The sequence below is a fragment of the Echeneis naucrates genome, chromosome 24 (genome assembly GCF_900963305.1).
Source record: "Echeneis naucrates chromosome 24, fEcheNa1.1, whole genome shotgun sequence".
Classification (NCBI taxonomy): domain Eukaryota; kingdom Metazoa; phylum Chordata; class Actinopteri; order Carangiformes; family Echeneidae; genus Echeneis; species Echeneis naucrates.
The window spans coordinates 6,762,455-6,786,715 of NC_042534.1; the positions used below are offsets into that span (position 1 = coordinate 6,762,455).

General features: G+C 39.4%; 1 protein-coding gene across 1 annotated transcript; it reads left to right on the forward strand.

Annotated features, from left to right (window-relative positions):
* The first annotated feature begins 2,425 nt into the window (after window positions 1-2,425).
* On the forward strand, window positions 2,426-20,877 carry apobb.1 (apolipoprotein Bb, tandem duplicate 1). Its single transcript, XM_029497098.1, has 32 exons — window positions 2,426-2,480; window positions 2,700-2,732; window positions 2,900-3,012; window positions 3,104-3,249; window positions 3,358-3,505; window positions 3,662-3,814; window positions 3,915-4,039; window positions 4,138-4,223; window positions 4,314-4,758; window positions 4,837-4,951; window positions 5,189-5,335; window positions 5,430-5,641; window positions 5,768-5,963; window positions 6,064-6,243; window positions 6,357-6,560; window positions 6,657-6,824; window positions 6,920-7,125; window positions 7,299-7,481; window positions 7,563-7,693; window positions 7,812-8,022; window positions 8,118-8,290; window positions 8,598-8,758; window positions 8,839-8,948; window positions 9,038-9,411; window positions 9,758-15,451; window positions 15,530-15,641; window positions 15,730-15,753; window positions 15,885-16,071; window positions 16,152-17,143; window positions 19,632-19,818; window positions 20,521-20,662; window positions 20,774-20,877. Exons 1-32 carry the CDS (start codon window positions 2,426-2,428, stop codon window positions 20,875-20,877), a joined length of 11,517 nt encoding a protein of 3,838 aa, XP_029352958.1.
* The last annotated feature ends 3,384 nt before the right edge of the window (window positions 20,878-24,261 follow it).

Consider the following 24,261-nt stretch of genomic DNA (forward strand, 5'->3'; position numbering starts at 1 on the left):
TTAAGAGTTGGGTGATGCGGTCCAAAAGACTACAGATAACTACAAACTCATGATAAACAGACTCTTTACCTGGATAAACAACAGATATAGAAAAAATAACAACACAATATGCAGTTATCTTGTAGTTTGATCATGTATCATCAAGAAGCTACATTTACTTTTCAGTAAAATACATTAAAATAGATAAAATTACAAGTACAAATAAAAATTACAGCACTTATAAGCGATCTCATTTGATTCAACAGTTGACCTTTGCTCTGGAAAAAAAAAAAAAAAAAAAAAAAAAAAAGATTTGGAAAGAGTGCCAATAGCTGCCCCCCTGGGGGACTGTGCATGCCGGTCTCCTGTGCTAAGGGTCACAGAGTTTACAAGTTTAAAATCACTGTCACGCAGGATTTATTTAATTTGACTGAAAATACTCTTACAAGAGCAAAACTTACCAAATTTCCTTTAATCTCTTTTTTTATCACCATCTTTCATCATCTGATTGTATTTTTCATGCTGCCATTACTAGACTTTAACAGCTAATGGAAAAATGGACTGAGTCAATAAAGTCACAATTTAAACTCCCCAGAGAAAAAGCATAAACCAACTTAGCTAACAACAAATTTAACTTTTACTGGATGTGCTAAAGTACAGTAAGTGTAGGGACCAAAACACTAATAAGAACCCTGACTGACAATTACTTGTGTTTTATGATATGGGACGGATTGGTCATATGCCATACCACACATGAAAAGCTTGGATGAATGGGTTAGAAAAAAAATTATATTAAATTAAGAGTTGGCCAACCATGATAATGCAGATGACAGCATCACAGTAGCCTACATTTGGAATTATTAAGTTACTTGAAATACCATTAAACAGACTCACATTAACACTGCCAGCATCTTTCATGCATGCAGGGGCACCAATCTCACCAGTCTAAATTCTGCTCAACTGCAATCAGCCTTAGAAGATGAAATTATAAAGAAGGGTCTGCAAATTTCAATACAGTTATTATAGTCCGAAAACATTTGTTTTACTGAAAATCTGCCTTAGTATAAATGAAGTGAAAGAAATTCTAGTGTTCAGAGGCTAAAGTTCCCTTTGGACTCTACCTGTGTACATGTTTGTCAATGCAAACAACGTAACTGACCAGCTTCAAGAGAGGTTATATATCCCCATCTGCACAATGGGGCTATATTGCAACAGTCCATTACTCAATGTTCAGATGTAGATATGTGATTGATTTACAAAGGTTTCGCACAAGTTTGGTATCTGCCAAAATCATGACTGCTGCCGAGGCTAAACAGCAGATAAAATTTTGTATCAACCTTTGAATCTTGATAGTTGACCATCTAACCCGTATTGAAATTTGGTAAATGTTTACACTATTTTCATTTTGACTTATAGCAGTGGAAGCAGAACAACAAGCATCTGACTCTGTTACAAACTCTAGCACACGTCCAGCAATGTTCATTGACGTGAATTATTTCTGTCATATCAGTAAATTAAATTACTAAACCAAAACTAAAGGACACATCCAACATTTACATAACAGAAGAAATGTTACCTTTTGGTATCACTTAGTTTTTTTTCCCCCTTAGTATCAATAACAGATAAAATGGCAGATAAGTTTATCATCCTTTTCACATCTAGAGGAACTTTGCTTTCGTAGCACGCCTTGATCACTCGCTGGTCACTGATGAGTGGCTGTCAATGACCTAATTCATACTGCAGCTGTTGGACAGTCAACATTACTGACTCTCCAGCATCACAGCAGCAGAATATTAACATCTGCCTGTGGATGCACATTTAAAAACTTTTTATTTAAATTTAGTCTATGTATAATATTTCACCTGGATTTTATATTCAAGACAAACTCTTCAAATCTAAAACTTAATCATAAGAATATTCACAACGACTAACAGTAAACCACAAAAATAACTTACATTAAAATTTGTTCCACCTTAAATGTAACTATTTACTGGTGACTTGACAATGCCAAAAAACAAACCCAAAAAAGACTAACATACAAATACTCCACACACATCTGAATTTTCATAAAATTAGCAAAGCATTATGAAATCACTAGTATGCCTGCAGGACGTCAGTTTTTGATGATTCATGCAAAGAATTTAGCGAAAGTCACGTGCATAACGAACATTGATGCAATGCATCTTTATTGCATTATTAAATAATAATACCAATTTGTTTTCCATACTTAATACTAATAATCAATGTAAGCCTGTGGGTTGATATTTAAGTATCTCTTCAAACCTTTTCCCTTTGTCCCTCCACACAGGAGGGTGGAGTGGACTTTGAGCATTAAAACCTCTGACAGAGCTCAGCTGTAAGTATAAAAGCTCTGAGCTGAGGTCGAGGCATCAGTCTCATCTGAGTACTCGTCAACGTGAAGGGAGAGAGCTTCAGCGAACCCGTCATGGGGGACTCAAAGCTCTGCCTTTTGCTGCTCCTTAGTACATCTGCCTTGGCTTGTGAGTAGTTAATTCTGTACATATTTTAACATTTTCTAAGGTTATTATTTTATTTTAATCCCACTGTCTTGCTGTACACAAGTCAAATATCTTATAAATTGTGCAAGCATTTTTTTTTTATAAAATTATACAAACTTGTTTGAAATAATTTCAATTCAGTTTGTTTTAAGTGTAATTATAGGCAATAAGCATCTAAATTATCTGACTTTTTTGGAACAGTTGCCCAAGATGAAGATCAGCCAGCCTGCCTTGGTAAGTTCCTACTTGCAGTGATGAATATGTTAACTTATAACTTATTCCATCAAAGTTTAGTATATTGACATCCAGTCTACACATTACTAATGATTTTATGGAAATAAATCAATCACTTTTAAGTACCAAATCTTTTCTCTCTATTAATCTTTTTTTTTTTCTCCTAGTGGCTAAAAGGTACAAGACTCTACATAAGTATGAATACCGGTATGAAGCTGAATCTTTGAATGCTATCAATGGAGCCTCACCACTCAAAAATGGACCCAAGATCTCTTGCATGGTATGATAACTATCTTTCAAAATCATGTTTAATCTCAAATAATTTTTTTGTAGCAGATCGATAGAAACTAAATTCTTACCTTGCTTCGCAGGTTGAAATTGAAGTGCCTCAGACATGCAGTTTCATTGTCCACACCAGTGGCTGTAGCCTAACTGAAGTGGCCCACATTGACGGAGATGGCAACCCTGTGTTCAGCCCCGCGCCCAGCTCTGATGCCTTTGCTGCTGAAATGGAGAGGCATGTTACTTCATAAAAGGGCTTGATATCAAATATTATCCGGCTTAAATCTCCTTTTAGAGTTTTTGCACTAATAATACAATTTAATTACCCCAAATTTCCTTTTAGGTATCCTCTGAAGGTTGTGGTTGAGGGTGTGTACGATGTGAAACTGTACCCTGAGGATGGTGAGACAACAACCATCCTGAACATCAAAAGGGGTATCATCTCTGCCCTGGCTGTGCCTCTAGTGGAGGAAGACATGAACAAGAACATGGTACATTGATCTACTGGAGAAACACTCAAAGACATCATACCACATATTTTAGCACAAATTACAAACATGGCTGGAAAACTCTCGAAGGGATCTGTATAATACACTGTGCATGCATACTTTTGGTCATATCATAATGCCGCTGCATTTTCATTTTAGCCCACAATCCATGGCAAGTGCAAGACCCATTACACTGTAAACGTGAGAAAAGACATTGCAACGGACATCAACCTGACCAGGGATCTGTCCAGATGTGACAAATTTGTGCCAATAAGAGATCACACGAGCCCACTGGCACTTATATCTGGCATGGTAAGACACTGAACAATCATAGTTTTGTATCATTAGCGTGAAGAAAGCTCTTTCATTTCATCTAATCCACAACCCTGGCTCAATGTTTCTCTGTTTTTAGCACTACCCTCTTGCTCAGTTGATCAGAAGCTCCCAGACCTGCAACTACAAGTTTGACAATGAGAAGAAACACATGACCTCTGGGTCCTGCATCGAGAACCACATCCTCATCCCCTTCTCACACAAGTAAGTCAGGCCTTTGTAATACACCGTTATCTTAGTGTACCTCAATGTCTTATACAAGAAATTTATGTGATTATGAATCATTTGTTTCCTCTCCACAGGGGAGAATATGGAGTTACCAATATTGGAAAGCAAGAACTGACTCTGGTTCAGGTTTCTCCTCACAACGACAGAGTCTTTGATCACAGTAAATTCTCTTGTTTTGATTTTTAGCCAATTTTATCTGAAATGGTCATTTTAGGTAGCTCAATATAAACATGTTACCTGTGTATCATAGGTTACATTGTAAAGGGTCTTCACATGGAGACTGTGGAGGACAAGAGCGCCGTCCAGGATAAAGATGCAGCTCTGAACCTCCTGAGAGAACTGGCCAATCTGCCCGAGACTGAGGGCGAAAGGAGGGCCCATCTCTTCCACAGGCTTGTCGCCATGGCCCGTGGAATGAAGGCTGAGACTCTGAGTCCTGCTGTTCCTCAGGCTGTTGCCGTGTCCCGTGTACTGACCTACCAGGTTCTGGCCCAGTGTGGAACCCCTGAGTGCAGCAGTGCCATCATGCAGATCCTCAGGACCTTAGATGAGTCTGCACTCGAGGTTGATGCCGCTGTATTCGCTTTGGGACTCATGTCCAATCCTTCTGCTCTCCTGATCAATGATATGCTCCAGATGGCCAGATACAAGTCCAGTAAGCCCATCATGTACGCTCTGAGCAATGTTATCAAGAGGTGAGTAAAGTTAACCACACAGAAGAACAGCTGAATTGTGTTTTAGCTCTTTTTTAAACATTTTTCTATTTTCTGCAGGTTCTACAAAGCTGAGGGAAAAGTGATCCCTGAGATTCGCTCCGTTGCTGAGTTCATGGCTGCTCAGTTGGGTGACTGTTCTGGTGACAAGGACAACACTTTTATGACATTGAGGGTAGGAATCCTTGCACTTGTTTGTAATATAAGTGCATTTGGATTAATAAAGGTGTGCACATAAGAGCAAGAAGGCTCAGGGTTTGAACTCTGGGTCTGAAGGCTTTTTGTGTGGCATTTGCATGCTATCTTTATATGGGCTTAGTACTTTGTTTCTCTCCCACACACTTCCTCAGGTGGGATTGGTTCCCCCAGCCTTCTGTATGAATAATGAACAAATTACTCATATTAATTCTAGGTTATTGGAAACATGGCTCCAGCTGTTATACCTGAAAGTCCTGCACTAAGATCTGCAGTGCTGCAGTGTGTGAACCATCCTGCAGCTTCCCCAACTGTGCAGCAGGCTGCCATCCAAGTCTACAGGCTGACTCCCGTCCCTGAGGAGGCAAGTCAATTTTTTGCATTTGGTTTGACGCCATATTTGGACCATCATTTCTGATGCTACTGATGCTGATTTTTTTGACCTCTTTTGATCACAGAGCAGAGAAGTTCTCCTGCAAGTGCTTTTGGACAACACCAGCCCCATGCAAAAACGTATTGCAGCGTATCTTGTACTTATGAAGGACCCCCAGCCTCGTGAACTGACTCAGCTGGCTGATGCCTTGACCATTGAGCAGGACAAACAAGTCAAAAGCTTTATCATCTCCCACATAACCAACATTTTGTCTTCAACGGAGCCTAAGACCAAAGAGTGAGTGAAAAGCTGATGCAACATTAGATTTTTTATATTTGTTGTTTACCTAATGCTCTAATTTGGGAGTAGGTATCCTGATTTCAGCACCATGTGGTTTACTGTAGCATTTCTCCTCTCCCACAGGTTGAGACAGAAGATTCATGATGCTTTCCAGGGAAATGAAATTGGGCCCATCATGGACCCAACCAAGTTCTCTCGCAACTACAAGATTGGATCAATAGAAGGGAACATGATCTTTGAGGGGACGAGTTATCTGCCCAAGGAGCTTATGCTTGAAATGACTCTGAAGGCATTTGGCTATGAAATTGACATGATGGAGGTAAATACTCTGATACTTGATTCAAATTATGCTTATATAAAAAAACATATTCCGAAAAACCTAAGCTGTGATTGACTGTGAAAAATTGCACCCTTTTCAGATCGGTATCGAGGGCAAGGGCTTTGAGCCGACTGTTGATGCCCTATTTGGGGAGAATGGCTTCTTCCCTGACACGGCTCTGAAGACAATGTACTTTGTCTCTGAGAACATGCCCCTCACAGTCAATGAGATTCTGCAGAATATGCTCCCTACTATGAAGAAGGACAGGATGAAGAGACAGGTAATCAGACAAATCTTTGTCACAGTGTTACATTTAGAAATCTCTTTTGATACAACCATGTGACATCTTTTCAAATGAATTTAGTATCTCAGTACGGATATATATTTATCTAGGCCACACAGAACTTGATGAGGGAGATTGGACACAACCTCAACAAACTGGTGAGGGAAGTGAGTGCTGCACAGTCTCCTGAAGCAATGGTTTATCTGAGATTTCTGGGAAATGAGCTTGGATATCTAAGGACCAATGACGTGGAGGAGATGGCCAACTCTGCTGTCATGATGATTGGCAGCATGTTCAAGATGTTCCCTAGTGATGTAAGTAAATCCAGTGATTTTCTTTACTAATGTTTGACAGACTTAGTTATTATTGTTCATTATTGGAGTTAGATCAGTTTCTTTCTTTGTCCGTAGATAATGAAGGCTTTGATGACAAAGACGGACAACACAATCTTTGCCCACTACATCTTCATGGACAACGAATTCTTCCTGCCTACTGTAACTGGTGTCCCTCTAAAAATTGCTCTGTCTGGCACTTTCACTCCTGGTATCAAGGGAGGACTTAATGTTGCTCGTGACATGGTAATTATCCACAAATGTCCCAGTAATTACCACTAACTAATCATTCTATAGCACAGCATTAACACAACTATTTGTGTTTCTAAATTTCCACACAGAGTGAAGTTACCTTCCTGCCCTCTGCTGGCATTGAGTTTGTAACTCAGGTTGGCTCCCACATCCCTGAATATGTCAACTCTGCAATTGAGATGCACACCAACATTTTCCATGAGAGTGGGCTCACAGCCAAGATCTCTATGGGATATGACAATGTCAAGCTGACAATCCCTGCACCAACGCAGCCAACAAAGCTCATCAAAGTGACGTAAGCGTCCGTAGGATGTACAGATATGATGAAAGCAAAAGCCCTTAAACCTATGTTCATACTACATCAAGCTAATATATTGAGATTGAGGAATTCTTTATCTGTACAAAAAACTCTTCCACATTTGTCAAGGTTTAAATTACATTTAAACTTATTTATATATGTAAAATTAGAAACACCCTGGTGTCAGTGACTGGATCGGAGGTAAGGGCCATACCCCCGATGATTATGGACAAGGTTGATGTTAATGAGTGCACAGATGTCTTCGCTGGAATGAAATATTGCACAGCTCTGCAGTACATCGACGCTTTCTCCCAGGAGACAGCACCCTACTTCCCCTTCACTGGAGACAGCAAGTGAGTAAGATTTTATAAACCAGCAAGTTGTAGATCATGTTTAATAATTTCAACTAAAAATTATCAATTACATTTTTAAAGATTTGCTGTGGAGCTCCACCCCACTGGTGAAGTCACTGAGTACACAGCCACTGTGTCCTACGAGCTCCTCGGGGAGGGAGAGGACGGTCGGCAGAAGGTTGACTCAGTAAAGTTCATTCTCAGGGCTGAAGGTATAGTATAACCTGAAAAAACTATCAATCTTATCCATGTAACACACTAAAGTTCAGAGTTGTGTAATATTACTTGTAATATTGAAATCAGATTAATCTCTTTGTTGGCCAATAACAGGTGCAGATCCTACTGAAGCCAGAGCAGTCTTGAAATACAACAGAGGGAAGAATGTCATCACTGCTGATGTACAGATCCCTGACTATGATGTGGAGGCTGGACTCAGGTTGGGTGTTGTTGATGGAAACACTAAGGGCAAAGGAACTCACTCAGTCTCTCTGGACTTTATAAATAAGAACATTCCTCAGCTCTCCCTGGTTGGCCGTGCCAAGTAAGAAAGCAAACATAAATCCTCATGAAATTAACATTTCAACATCTGTCACCCTGGTGTTTAAGATGACACTGACTAACTGCTGCATCTTTCAGTCTGAAGGCCATGAAGGAAGGTATGCTGCAAGTGCAGCTTCTTGTCCCCTCAATCAAAACCGATGCCACTGTCACTGCTAATATGAAGCGTGAAGAAGAATTGGAACTGGAGCTTAAGAGTGAAATTAAGTTCATGGATGCCACCTCTGAGCAGAAAATTGAAATTAAATATGGTAAAGACTTTTCCCTTCCTTTTTCTGTCCTTTCTCAATAATTTTACATAATAGTTTACTTATGTGATAAAATCTTGGTTAAATTCTGTGTGGAGAGACAAGTCATGCTATAGTAAACATATACAGCATATACTCAATATACAGCCAAAATCCCATAACATATAAAAAATGAGAGTTAATGAGTGAAAATTTTAGCTTCTTTGTTTTTCATCAAAACCTAAATCATTTAGTTGTACACCTTAAATTTGTAAAGCAAAATTGTATCATGTTTATAGTGAAGAAGTTTGAATGCTGTGTCCTGTTGCAGATTCTAACAAGATTGAGGTTGAGCTCAAGTCTGATGTGAACACTGAGACCACCATCCTGCCGAATGCTGGTGTATTTCAGAACTATGGAAATGAACTTCTTGACATGCAGGTTGGGCAAACTGACATGAAAGTTCGTCATATCTTCAAAAAGTTTGTGGAGGTAAGAATCTTGAACTTATGAATGTTTACTTTTTTCTGTAAAAAATGTAAAGCCTGTATAAATCGCTGCTTATCTTGTAGGCAACAAACAACTACATGGAAAGATACGGTGCTGAGTTCCCTTTCCTTCAGAACTTCAGAGTACCTGATATGCCCGAGATTGCCATTCCAAAGACGCTCTACTTGAATACGTGAGTGTGATGTAGTTTGCAGTAAATACTTACATTTTTGGAATAATTTCCTCAAATAATAATGCATTTTAACTATGTCTTTTTAACAGTGAGGCAAAAGCTGTTTATTATTTCAACAATGAGCGCTTCGTCCTTTCTATCCCTGTCCCTCTTGGAGGAAAGTCAAGAGAGGAGCTTAACATTCCTCCATCCTTCACAACACCCACCGTATCTCTACCCCAGTTTGGGCTGGAGATCACCTCCATGGAGATTCCAATCCCAGAGCTCATTGTGCCCGAGAGCTTCACCCTGTCCATTCCTCTTTTTGGTAAAGTTGAGCTTTCAACTCTGATGAGAAGCAACTTCTATAACGTGGAGGCCTCAATGGCTGCCGGCAAAGATGTTGTGGAAGCGCCAAGTTACTCGGCTAAGTTTGATGTGAAAGGCACCTCACCACTTGACATCCTCTCAATGAACATTGAAGGTATTTTAGAATAATTAATAATTCTTTGTTGCATTCTAAATACATTTTTGCATCCCTGCTATGCTTTATTTGAAGTTTAAATGATGTGTTGTCTACTTATAGTTTTATAACTAATAACATATATAATATATTAATGTTAATATGTATATAACAATTATATAATTTTTGGTCAATGTTTTTGCTTCATATCTACATGCAATACAATTCCCGTTCATTTCAGTCACAATGTTACACCTCACACAACTATGCCAAATGACCATATTGTGCATATTTCTGCTAATATTATGGCAGAGAAGCAAATTAATCACAATATAAATTTTGTTTCTGCATTTTTTTTTTTCCTTAGGCTCTGGAGTGCTTGCCATGACTGATTCCATTAAGGCCCAGGTGAAAAGCTCTTTGGTCCATAAATTCATTGAAGCCAGTATTATTGTCATGGAGCAGGCAACCATCTCTGACAATATCCATTTGAGATCAAACAGCAAGATTGAAGCCACAAGTCCATTTGGTCTCAAGTTTTCAGTCGAACACACAGGTATGGCTGGAATCAACACTGAAGAAATCTCTGCTGACAACAACTTTGAGGGAACGTTCAAAGCGGGACCCGTGTACGGCAAGACTGTTTCAACCCAGTCATTTACCATCTTCCCATTCAGACCAGAAGCAAAAATTGATTCTACTGTTCAGTTTGACTCCACAATCGTCAGGGGCCAGAACACAATTGCAGCATCCCTTGCCAATGGTGAATTCTCAATGGTGTCCAAAACCAATGCCTTTGAAGATGTCTTGACACATGTTGCTGAGTTTTCCTTCAAAGACAACAAACTGTCACTAAAATGTGATGCAAATGCCCTGGCTCTTGGAATGAAGCTCCGTAACCAGATTGAAGCCTCTGCTGGTGTGGGTGAAATGGTCATGAGGATGGAGACAAATGCAGATCACACTGAAAACCGTGTTTACTCTCTGCTGACCGCTTCTCTTCACACTGATAGTCTGGCTCTAAACAGTGATGCCTCCATGAAGCTTCTTCAGAATGAGGTTACTCATAAGGCTTCTCTCAAGATGAACAAGAACGGTGTGACCATAGGAGGAACAACCACCCTGAACAGCCTTCTGTCCATAGAAAACACATTTAATGCTGGGCTTGATGCTTCTAGAGCTACTTTATCTGTTACCAACAAGGCTGCAATGCAGGACATCATGCTTGATAATGTCAATACCATGACTGTTACACTTTCTAGCTTTGACTTTAACTCAAAGGCCGAAGCTACAGCAAGCGAATATGCCATGTATGCTCATGAAATCACCATCGACCTGAAACCCTTCACTGCTTCTGCAAAGGTGAATAATAACATGAAACTTCTGGCCGCCAACTTCATTAACGAGGCTCAGCTGGCAGCAGAGCTTTATAAGATGGACCTGACTGGAAGCCTGAAAGCCATCTATGGTGAAGAGGAGATCAAACACACCTATCAGGTAAATTACGCCGACATGAAGGCGTATGCAAAGTGCAGCACCACTGGTAGACTCCTTGGAACACATATGAATCAAAACACTGAGCTTGAGGTTATCGGCCTTGCTGCCCGGATCACCAATGATGCCCGTTTCAACTCTCAGCCAGTGAGATTTGATCACACCGTCCGCTGCAGCATCGTTCCTTTTGATTTCAACGTTGATGCCATCTTCAATGCTGATGGAGACATTGTCATGTATGGAAAACACAGTGGCCAGCTATACAGCAAGTTCCTTCTTAAAGCACAACCACTGGCTTTTGCGAGCTCACATGAATGCAGAGCAGCAGTAACCCAGCAGCTGCAGAACGGTTTTGTCCTCGAGACCACATTCGACAACAAGATGGAGACTCTTCTATCAATTCAGGAGCAGAGAACCAGTTCTACAATCAAGTCCAAAGTGAATGAGCAAGTCTTCAATCAGGAGATGAGTGTTTACAATACTGCTGAGAGAACTGGAATTGAGCTTTCTGGTACCATCTTAACAAGCATCCTGAATACAGACTCTACAGAAAACCAGGAATTCACCATCTCTGGCTTCCTTAAGTATGACAAGAACACAGACAGTCACATAATTCAAATGCCCCTATTGAAAAATCTGCCTGCCTTCTTGGAAAGCATTAAAGGCATTGTCGTGCGTGTTGCAGAGGCCCTTCAAGACTATATTAACAATCCGGAGGTAAAGGCTAAACTTGAGGCTCTTCCCCAGCATATAAACGACTTTGTGTCTCAACTTGATTTTGAAGGCAAGGTAAATCAACTGAAGCAATATTTCAGTGATTTTACACAAAAATATTTCATCACCGTGGAGGACGTGGAAACCTCTTTGAAAAACCTGGAGGTTGCTGCTGAAAAACTTCTGTCTGCTCTCACTGGTTACATCCAACACGTCGCTGGTGTGATAATTGACAATTTTAGTAGTGGCAACCTCTTTGAGACCCTCATTCACAATTTCCAGCAACAACTAAATGCCTTCAATGAAGAATATGACCTCAAGTCAATGGCTGTGTATGTGATTAATGCCATAAGAGAGATAGTCCATCTGACTGACTTGGAAAAATTAAAGGGCAGCAGCATTGCATTCCTGTATGACATTGATGCCAAGTATGAAATCAAAGCTCACCTGCAAACAATCCTGGAAGATATCAAAGACTTCATTGAGACCTTTGATTTGCTGGAATTTGTTACTAACGTGAAGTGGTTTTTTTCACGTATTGACTTCAAAGCCCACCTTGAGGCAGTAATTAGTCAGATTCCCACAGACATTTTCACTGATGTAATTAATTATATTAGGGAAATTATTCAGGGAGTTGACATCGTAGGAAAGATCAACACATTCTATGCCAACATAAGAGATCTGATTGTTAAGTTTGAAGCCGAACAGAAGATTCAAGCTGTCTTGGAAACAACTGTGGAGCTCATCAAGCAGTTCAGAATTGAGGAAACTATCAAAGCCGTCATAAAGATGGTGAGGAATGCAGACATACCTACCAAAGTCACGCATCTTCTCCAGGATGCTGTGAACTACTTGAAATCAACTGAGGTGAAAGATATACTTCAGCATCTTAATATGTATATCGAAACTCTTGTGCAAGGGCTTAACTCCCTGAATTACAATACATTTGTGGTTCATGCCAATCAAATTATTGCTAAGTACACATCTTTTATTAATGAGCTGATAAGGACTTTTGAAATTCCCCAGAAACTTGAGGCAACAAGAGAATTTGTCCATCTTGTCTCATCCTCAGTTAGAGACTTCACTGAATACCTGAAGGAGATCAAATGCGCTGAAATTATCAAATCTGTGAAGGATATGATTGATGAGATTGTGCTGAACAACCTTATGAGTTTTGCTGAACTTTCAAAACAGATTATTGGATTTCAGGATGTCCAAGCTGTGATTGACACTTATGTGGAATCACTGAAACAGTATTACCTGACTATCACAACCTTCATCAGTGATATGTTCTGCTGGACAGCTGAGATCCTTAAGAATGCTTTGCCCATGAGTTATATTCCCACCATTCGTGATATTAATTTCTCAGAAATCACGCTTCCGGAGATTTCATTACCTTCTATTCCTGTAGAAAAGCTTGTTAAGTCTCTTCAGGTTCCTGAGATCAAGTTGCCAACTATTCCAAGTCAGATCATGGTCCCATGTTTTGGGAAAATCTATGGTGATATCAAATTTCTCACTCCCATCTACACCATCAAGACATCTGCTGAGTTCCACAACTCAACTGAGAATGAGTTGACACCTAAGTTCACTGGAGCCCTCATCTCTGAGGCCAGATCTTCAAGTTTCGAAATTCTTAATTACAAACTTGAGTCCTCGGTTCGTATTGCAATCCCAAAGAGGAGTCGTGTTCTTGTAGCCGAGACAATGAAGTTTCAGCATCTTGCTCTTGGAGTTGAACACCAGGCATCTGTAAACCTCTATGGCCTATCAGGCCAGGCCCAGGCCAAGACTGCAGTCAGGATTACCACTCTACCTTACACTGCTGAGATATCGAACGCAGCCTTCATCGCTATGGAAGGAGGAATGTCTGCCTCTCTCGAAACAACTTGCGCTCAAGAAGTGAATATGCCAATTTTTGGTTTGACAAGTAAGACCACTGTAAGGCAGAAATCAGTTGCTCTCCAAGATGGCCTCAGCTTCACTCTCACAGTTGAAAATTTAGGCACTGGCAATATTAATGGTGATGATGGCACACACAAGAGCAACTTGTACTTGTCACTCACTCCCAGCATTACCACTCTAACCTCGTCTGTCGACACAAACTCTCCGCTCCTTAAGATGAAACAACAAATTGCTGCTGAATGTGTTACTTTCACCTACTTCAAGTTTAATGTCCGCAATGAGGTTGAGGCACCAGTCATTAAGAACAGTCTTTTTGTAGCATCTGGAAATGCCAATCTCAATGATATGAAGCTTGAACTAAAAGCAAACCATGACACAGAACTGCATGGAATTATCAGAGGAGTCATGTCCAGCGGACTCAACTTTTTAGTCCATCCTGCTGAGTTCATCTTCGAATTCCAAAACAAGGGTAATGCCAAGCGGTTCGATTTTGATTCTCTAGCAGCTAAGATGGATCTACAAAATGACTACTCAATTATCCTCAGGGCAGATAATCAACAGATTAACACAGTCGCTCTGGTTCGCTTCAATCAGTACAAAATCTTCTACAATTTCACAGCTGACAACAACAAAAATGAGGCTGGCATTTTTGTTGCTATGGAGGGTGAGGCCAATGTCGACTTCCTGACATACCCCATCAACATCCCTGAGTTTTATCTGCCTTTTGTGGACTTCCGAACTCCAGCTATCAGTAATCTGAACGTGTATGAGCAGACTGGATTGAAGAATATTTTAACAACCACTGAACAGACTGTTGATGTAGATGCCAAGATAGTTTACAAGAAAAGCCAGACTGCTTCACTTTTTGATATAATGGGTCTGATCCAGATACCCTGCGTGGATAATCTGATAACAGAGCTGTCCTTCAAGTCTGCTATTATCAATCTGAATGTCAATGCTGGACTGTATGCTGAAGATGATTTTGTGTTCCGACTGGGAGCCACCACAGCCTCTGTATTTGAGAGTCTGAGATCTAAACTTCATGGTACCACCAGCCTAACTACAAAGAGAGGAATCAAGTTTGCCAACTCTCTGTCCCTTGAAAATCGTCACATTGAAGGCACTCATGACAGCTCCATCACTATGAGTACTGAGACACTTGAATATGCAATCTCTGCAGCTACTATTATGAAGATGGATCTCTCTATACTCAGACTAGAAGCCAACCAAAATCTGGTTGTAAATCCTAAATCCACACCACCTGCTATTTCCACCCTGACGATGAAGTCTGATTTCAACATCCCTGTGATTAAGGCTGTTGGAAAAGCCGAGGCTGAACACAGTCTGAAGCTGGAGGGAACCTTGGAGTATGTTTCCATGGGGTCATCCATCAAAGCAAACATGGATGGTACTGTGCTTGACGACTTTCTAGTTCTGGGAGTCCTGGATAATGAAGTTAACCTGTACCTGAATATTGATGGCCTGCGTTCTACCTCCAAGATTATTGCTGATGCCAAACTTAACTATAGAACCAACAAAATATTTGCCATGGATGTAAATGAAAATTTTGATATTGCTGCTTCCCGGAGCCAAGTCTATGCAGTGCTGAAATATACTGGCAACAATGAGGTCAACCTGTTTGATTTCAACACCAATGGGAAGCACGTTGCTAAGGCAATCATTGACTTTCGACCAATGTCTACCTTGACTGCTGATATTGAGATTGATATATCTCAGCCAAGCAGCCTGGGTGAACTTGCCATCTTTGAAAAAACTGTTGCTGAAATCACAGCTGCCATGCAGAAAATGTCTACCAATGCAAAATTTGAGAGCCCACTGTACACCACCAACCTGGCAGCTGAAGTAGTGGGCAATGCTCCTTTCTTCAAAGGCACTCTCAAGTCTTCTGCAACCTCTGTCATTGTCTTCCTGGAATATAACATGGATGGTAAGCTGATGAGACACATACATCTTTGTGGCAATTAATTTTAAGCACAAAATCTTACAAAACAGTTTCTTTGTATAGTGTCCACGACCGCAAACTTTGAGAACGAAGCTCTGAACACCGTTAGCAAGGTTGTTTTGACACACGGAGACCTGGCCATGGATCTCGATCACATCATTACCCAGGCACTGAGGTAACATCTTTTTTCAAATGACAAAATATGCAAAATAAGTGTCTCCCAAGAAAATAATAACCCGCTTTTTTCTTTTTTCATTATTCAGGAGAAAGCGCCAGGCTGATGACAGGTACAGTTTCAATCTCTCTCTTTAAATATTAAGTTTACTTAATTAGTCCTAACCCTTACCTTTAATATTAAATATCAGGTTAATAACTAGAAAAGATTTTTTTAAATTGAAATGTAATTTCTCTCTTCCAGTATCTCTCGCCATTCCCTGAATGTAGACATCACAAGCCCTACTTTCACTGATTTGAACCTTCGCTATGCTGCTCAAAGAGATAGCATTACTGCCTCAGTATCAACCCCTTCCAGCGGCTTCCTGGGCCTTCAGTTCAATGGCAGAGCCCCATCTGACATGGTTGCAAAACTCTATGGTCGTTTTCCTGTGAGTATTACCTTCTAATTAAAATAAAATGTTTCAATGAAAATTTATCTAACATGATTTTATTTTCTTCTGTTCAACAGTCTATTCCAGATGTTGATGTCGACATCTTGGTCATGAGATCATCTATCAGGGATGGTGATAAGATAAATCTGCAGTTTGGCTACAATATGGAGGCACCAAAAGTAATGCTAAATGAGATCAAAATGAGAGGCCCCTCCATCATCTCTGCATTCACAAGATTTGCTCACAAGTACAAAATTACAAACAATATGGAGGAGTTAAAGAACGCTATTGTTATGCGTTTCACTGAGATCTATAATGTTGGCATCAATTATGATCATCGAATGAGCCAGCTGTCAATCTTCTTTAGGAACATTATTGTTGAATATCAGAAAACTGTCCAAGTCTTTCTGGATACTGTCATCATGGTCTTGAGGGAGACACAGTTCACACTGCCTGGGTCTGATAAGAAGACCACACTCCCTGAAATCATGAAGAAGCTGACCAGCAGCATTGCAGCTACTCTTGAGATAGTCACCAACATTATATATGAAAATATAGAGGTCTACCATAATATCTTTGTTGAAAAAGTTAGTAGCATGAAACTACGCATGCCAATTGGTGATGTGATCAATTGGGCCCAGATTTTAGATCAGTTCAAAACAGGTATCAAGAAACTCTTTAATGAAATGGTGGACTTTGTGAGAAATATGGAGAGTCTAGACACAATGCTAGTGAAGATAGGTGAGACCTTAAAGGCAATTGTTGAGAAGTCACAGGAGTTTGCCGACGTTGTCAAGTCTGACTATTTAGATGCAGTGCTCATTAATGTCAATATCCTCTATCGTGAACTTCTTTATGGCATCAGGAATGTCGTTAACCAGATCTCTGTTGTAAATATGGAGTGGCTCAACAATACTTTTGAGCAAATTGTTGACATGTTCATTTATGCAGTAGATCAGTTTAATGACACCATTTATGGTTTCCTGCAACAAGCCTCAGAGGTGGCTCAAGTCTATGTAAAAGTTAGTCAAGGAAAGCTTGAGATTGACCTTCCCTTTCCCTTCCAACAGTGAAGAACCCTCACAGAGGCATAAATCCATATGAAACACTACCATCTGTTCAAAAGACATGCACGGAAGGAGTATTGATTAGCTCTTTAGCAATATTTATGACAATGAATTTAACAGACATACCTGTTGTACCATTTTAATATAGATGGTTTGTTGTATACAAACATTGAATGTTACATTTTACTGCAAAACTGAAAAACCTCAATAAAATACAATAATGCAGTCTATAATTGTCAAATTTTTCCAAGTTTTTTAGTGGCATATGCGTCACAATCAACATGCACAACAGCTCCTGCACTAAACAACAATAACCAGTTTAACAAAAACACCAACTATTTAGTTTACACAATGTACACATACACAAGCTTAATTTGGATACCACTGGGAAACTAAGGTCTTAACTCTTTGGGATTAACTAATCTTTCTTGTCCTTTACTCAAAATGAAAACTGCTTAACTGCAATTTACCGTTAATCTAAACTGTACATTCATAATATAAACAGATAAAATGTGTATGTGCTTTTTTGCTTTTATGACCGCCAATGCTTCCATCATGAAATGCAAATATCTAATCAGCCAATTTTATGGCAGAAACTCAGTGCATTTAGCCATATAAACATTGTCAAGATGGCCATCTTAAGTTCAAAGTGAACATTATAATGGGAAAGAAAGGGTCACTTTGGTTACTTTAAATGTTGCATGGTGCCAAGTGGGCTGGTCTGAGCATTTCAAAAATCCCTGATCTACTAGGATTTACATACCCAAACATCTCTATGTTTTACAGAATGGTCCTAAAAAGAGAAACTATCCAATGAGCAAGGCAAACTGCATTATTGACACCAGAGGTCAAAGGACAATGGCCAGAGTGGCTTGAGCTGATAGATAGGCAATGGTAACCTAAATAACCACTCGCTACAACCACAATATGCAGAAGGCCATACAGCACAACATGTGAAACCTTGAAGCAGATGAACTACAGCGGCAGAAGCCTACACCAGGTGCCACACCTGTCAGCTAAAAACAGGAAACTGAGGATACAATTCACAGGCTAATAAAAAATTAAATGATACATTCCTACTGCAACATTTGGATGGTAAAGTTAAAATTTGGTGTCAATGTGAAAGCATGGATCCATCTTGCCTTGTATCAATGGTTAAGGCTAGTGCTGGGGATGTAATAGTGTGGGAGATATTTTCTTGGAACACTTTCAGCCCCTCTGTACCAATTTAGAATAATTTCAATCCAACATCCTGGCTGAGTATTGTTCTGTGCATGTGTATGAGTCCCTTTATGACCACAGAGTATCCATCTTCTGAAAGGTCAGGAAAGTTCTAGGAAATCAATTAATCCAAAGAAAGAACCCAAGAACTGTCATCTTATTTTCATTCAAAAGTTGTTAGAACTCAACTAGTGCAAATAATAACTTTCGGTAACTCAGCCTTACCTGGTAAGATAAGTTCAGCTAAAACAAAAATACAGAAAATACATTACGTGATATCGCAGAAATTGACTTAACTGTGTTTTGGGGCCGCTGTTTTTTTTTTTTTACTATTATGAAGATGGATCTCTCTATACTCAGACTAGAAGCCAACCAAAATCTGGTTGCAAACACAAAAAACAAGCCTAATGCTATTTCCATCCTGACGATGAAGTCTGATTTCAACATCCCTGTGATCAAGGCTGTTGGAAAAGCCGAGGCTGAACACAGTCTGAAGCTGGAGGGAACCTTTGAGTACGTTTCCATGGGGTCATCCATCAAAGCAAACATGGACGGTACTGTGCTTGTGGACTATGGAGTTTCAGGAGTCCTGGATAATGAAGTTAATCTGTACCTGAATAATGATGGCCTGCGTTCTATCTCCAAGATTATTGCTGATGACAAACTCAACTATGGAACCAACAAAGTAATTGGCAGAAGATATCCACAAATTCCAAATTTGTGAGCCCACTGTACACCACACACCTAACAGGAGAAATAGAGGGCAATGCTCCTGTCTTCAAAGGCACCCTTCAGTCCTCTGCCACCTCTGTCATTGTCTTCTTGGAGTATGACCTAGACTGTACGTTTTTCTTTTCAGAGAATATAGTTATTATATTGAATGACAATTTTTGTTATGGGGTTTAACTAAAAATCAATGTCTTTTAACAGCTGCCATTACCATAAACCTGGAACATGGTGGCCTAAGCCTAACTGGGAAGGGTGTTGTCAACTATATGGATCTAACCATGGATATTCAAAATATTCTTTCCCATACAATCAGGTAAAATATATTCTTCATATTTTCATTCATTAAATAGTTAATTCTTGGAGAATTATGACAATGAGTTAACATTTTACCTTTGTAATTTGATCATTGGACAATTTTATATTCATGTCATGATCGTTATGATGTATTAAAATTTGAGGATTTTTTTTTTTTTTTTTTTTTTTAAAGCTTCTTCACTACTGCAAGAGTAATGACTGACACTTTCTTTTTTGTCACTACAGTGACTCTCGTCTCACACTGAATATGGACATAACCAGCCCTGACTTCACTGATGTGAACTTGCGATATGCTGTCCGAAAAGATGGGATAAGTGCTACATTTTCTATTCCATCTGCAGGTTTCCTAGGTCTTCAGCTTCATGGCAGGATCCCATCCCAGCTGAATGCCAGGCTTTACAGTCGCTATGCTGTAAGTATATATTATTGCCATTTTGGCATTTATCTTAAAATTATAAAAGGATTTCACATTCAATGCCATTTTTGTTTGTTTGACAGTCTGATGTGGATATTTTCTCTATCAAAGGTTCAGCCAAAGAAGCTGATAAAATTCATCTGAAAATGTCAATCAACATGGATGCCCCGGATGTCATGCTCAGAGGACTACAGGACAAAATTCTTGCCATCACCTCTAGTCTGTCTAGCTTTTCTGAGAAATACCAACTCTTTGGACATACTGCTCAGTTGAAGAATGTCGTAATTTTCTATATTGAGGAGGTCCACAGTATTTCAAACAACCATGCTCCACATATGAGTCAGATCTCCATCCTATTTAGGAATACTGTTGTTCAGTACCAAAGGACTGTACAGATTCTCTTCGATAGAGCCATCAAAGCTCTGAGAGAAATCCCAATCAAAATGCCTGGCTCTAACAAGATGACCACTCTCATTGTGGAGTTCAATAATATGAAGGCTTAGAATTACTACTATGGTCAAGAAGGCAATGCAGGGAGCAGCTGTCAGTGTAGAATATGCAAAAAATATCATGCTTGGCATGGTCAATAAAATCCAGGTCACAATATCTGTTGGGGATGTCATGATTGTAGCCAGATTGTTTGAAAAGATTGGGGACAGTGTGAGGACTATGTCTAATCCAATCATGGATTTTTTGAAGCACATAGAGAGTCCAGACATCTTCCTAAAGAAAATAGGCGACACCCTTAAATTCTTTTTTGACAAAACTCAGGACTTTGTTGACAACACCCTGCAGTCAGATGTGCTTGATGCCATTTCTTCCCACATTAATGCTTTCTATGGTAAATACGCAAGTTTCATGAAAACAATAACCAAATACTCAAACACAGGTATTAATACAGAGTCAATAAATAACACAATTAATTACCTTCTGAATATTTTCCGATCTGTAGTGAATCAAGTTAAATACACTGTGATTGACTATCTGCAGCAAGCTCCTGTTCAGTACAGGTCTTACGTAAAAGTTAAGGGTAGAAAGCTGGAGATCATTCTTTGATGATTCTCCTTCAGTAGAAATAGTATTAGCAAAAGATGAGGGTAAAAGTAGTTAAATTATGCTCAGCTTCTTATAAAAATCTTTAATAAATAAATCACTAGTTGAACATGAAATATCTTTAAAAACAGACTGAGTAATGGTGATATAAAGGCGGCGTGACATGTAAGAGTAGCAAATATAACAGCATACCCTATGAGTTGCAAATCTACTTGTGTTTGTATTTAATGATGGTGTGAAATAAAGTCTCTTTCCTACATAGCACAACACTCCTTTATTTTCTTTTTACTCACTGTCACCCTTTCATTCTATGTAAGTAAAAAAGGAAGTAAATGTAAAAGTGTGTCATCCCAACTTAATGTTTCCATATTATTGATTTGTGACTTTTTTTGTTTTTTGCTTGGTTTTTTTTTTTTATAAATCCGTCACCTATTTGGACAACTGCTTTCTGTGAATACCAGATTCACGAATAAACCTGCAACCGCACAAATGCAATAGCATATATTAGCCAGTGGGTGTCACCTGGAACTTCTTTGCAAAGCACAATACTGCCGTGGCATCACAATTTTATCAGAGTGGACATGTTGATGAACTAGTAAATACCTAGGTTACAGAGGAAATTGGGGTCAATTACTAACCCTTAAATTGGCTATTTATGTTTTGATACAAGTATTTACAAGATTCAATTTTGAAAAATGCGCATCACTGTATTTATGGTAGCAGCATCATTCTTTAAAACCCTTAACTTGGCATCTAAAGGAATTTGGATTATGGCAAAGAAACATTACTACTTTCAAGGGGAGTTCTGATGTAAACTAGATTCATTTGGTTTAATATGGCACCATGGCTGGCAGCATGATTTGTTCAACATGGTCCAAATGAACATGAAGAAAGGACTGGGAAAGGCGAGATCAGCTGGGCCTCTGAATGAACCTTTGAGGCACACTGTTAGAAAACTGTAACCTTTGATATGATTGTCTTCTTTTTAACAAGTCAGGAACATGTTATCAAGTAGTTTCTTAAGATACCAAAAGATACCAATAAGCAAGATGTAGGGCAATGTTTTCAGGGAGCTGTCCTCGACTCTAAAACAAGTACAATTAAGAGTAATAAAATATATCTGGCAGTAAGGTTTTCATTTACACTCTCAGTTTCAATCCTTTTTCCACTCACAAACTGTGAGTCGTGTGATAAGCAGGAACTACTGCCAGCTCTTATTTTAATGCCACAGAATACAAAAACACCTAGTAAACCACAGTAATTCTCTACGTGCATGATCACTTTAGGCAGCACAACACTGAAAGATAGGTCAGCTAATATTAGTTTACTGTTCACAATGTGATACAGAAGTCCTGCCCTTTGCCAAAAGACAAACTACCTGTCTTTATTTAACCACTCCTGTTGGACATGCTTACCTGTTATTGTAGAAGCCATCCAGCACTTTCAGACATTCCCCACAAATTCTCCTTTGCCCAAAGCAAGGAAGTCACAAAATGCACTCCAGAAACTGGCTCGTCTGCTATGAGGACAAACAAAATGTCATGTCATTGTCATATTTCCTTATGTCATTGCCTTTCTTCATCTTTTCAATTGCTTTGCTAACAGCATTCATTAATATACAGCTTTTTTTTTTCTTTTTTTTAAATACACTTAAGCAAAGGCCACACCTCATACTTGGAAAGTTTAGCAAAGATGTCAGATCACTCAAATACCCACTTCTTTAGAAGTTGAGTAATGCTTCTTAGGACATCAGGAAAACCTCTGTCCTAAAGATTGTTACCCTAACCTCTGACAAAGATGTGTCCTGCAGTCCTGCCGTTTTAAAAAGCTGTGCAGTGTAAGTATCATGTGGCCAGAGTTAGCTTCTTAACTGTGTAAAATGGCAGCAGCCACAACAAGAGCTGCTCAAATTCAGTGAGTATAGATGTTTGACGGCTTCCCGTCTTATCTCCATTACCATTAGCACCACTGGGCCTTCCTTTACAGTGATGTACTAATGTGGTGTCATCATGGCAAAACCAGGTAAATGTGGATAAAATTAAGAAAATAAAGTTTCTGTTGCACGTCCGTGAGGCAGTCAAAAGCTGAGAGATGTATGGGTGGTTAGCAGAGCATAAATAAAGACGGACAAAAGGCAAGCCAACTCTTTTATAGTCTGAATATTATTTGTTGCCATTCTTATCCTTAACTTACTGCTAGCCGTCTTTTCCTGTCCTCGTATGTTATTCCTACATTTCAGTAGAAATGTCCCAAATTCCTCCCTCCGCCGTCGCTTTTCGGCAGCGCCACACCAAACTTCACTTCCGGTTGCTACAAAATGGAGCGCGGCCGGTTTGGCGCGCGCCAAAGCCGTTAAAGGGCGTTCGGATAGCTAACGAGCTAAGCTAACGGCACGGTGATTGGTGACGGATCTGTTCACTGACTCGAGTCTTTTGATCTCGTTCGGTAAAATGAACGAATCTTTTTTCATTCGGTCATTTCGTTTCGCTGTAGCTGTCATTTAGGGTCAGGGTTGGATTAGAGTAAAGTCTCTGTAGGTCTTATATTATATTTATCATAAATCATAGAATATAATTGAATAATAATAGATATAATCAAAATAATAGAATATAATATTGCACCTGTACATAAACTTGGATGTAAATGAAAAATACAGATGGAGCTCGCTGATCTCCCAGTTTCCGTAGTGGCGTAGGGGTCAGTCGCGGGTTCAATTCCAGGCCTGGGCAGCCAAACATGTCTATGTTCATTGGTTCATTGGTGACTCTAAATTGTCCATTGTGTGAGTGATGGACTGGGCTACAGCACAGAAAAGCGGTAGATGGATTATCATATGTATTGTCTGATAACAGGCTGACTTGGTTTCAGAGACTACAGACTAGACCGGACCCCCTCCTTTTTTTTTTTTTTTTTTTTGTTTTTGCATGACTTGAATCATATTTATTGATCAAGTTTTTTAAAAGACAGACAAGTGTATAATTCAATAAAACAATTTTCTTAGGGGACCCATTGTTTCTGTGTCTTTGTGCCAACCGACACTAATCCCAATGAGTTCAGTACCAATTGCTGTTATGATTGTCTTTTTATTAATATAGCTTAATATGTAGTGGCTTATTAGAGATTCTACTTGTACAGCTGTCCTGTTGTTAGTCTACTGCCTCCTGTTTAATGAATTTATCTTGAGTTCCTTGTGTTGGAATCCTGATGAAACAGCATTCAGACTTCTAGTAGGCCAAAGGTCAGTAAACAGTGTTATGGCACCAGTGCTAAGAAACCATACTTTTTAATCAAGAGTTTAAAGGACTAGTACATTTCTGCACAAGTTCCAAGTGCCACAGAATTGGTGTTTCTTTTTCAAAATTCCTATTGTTGATAAGGCCATTTATT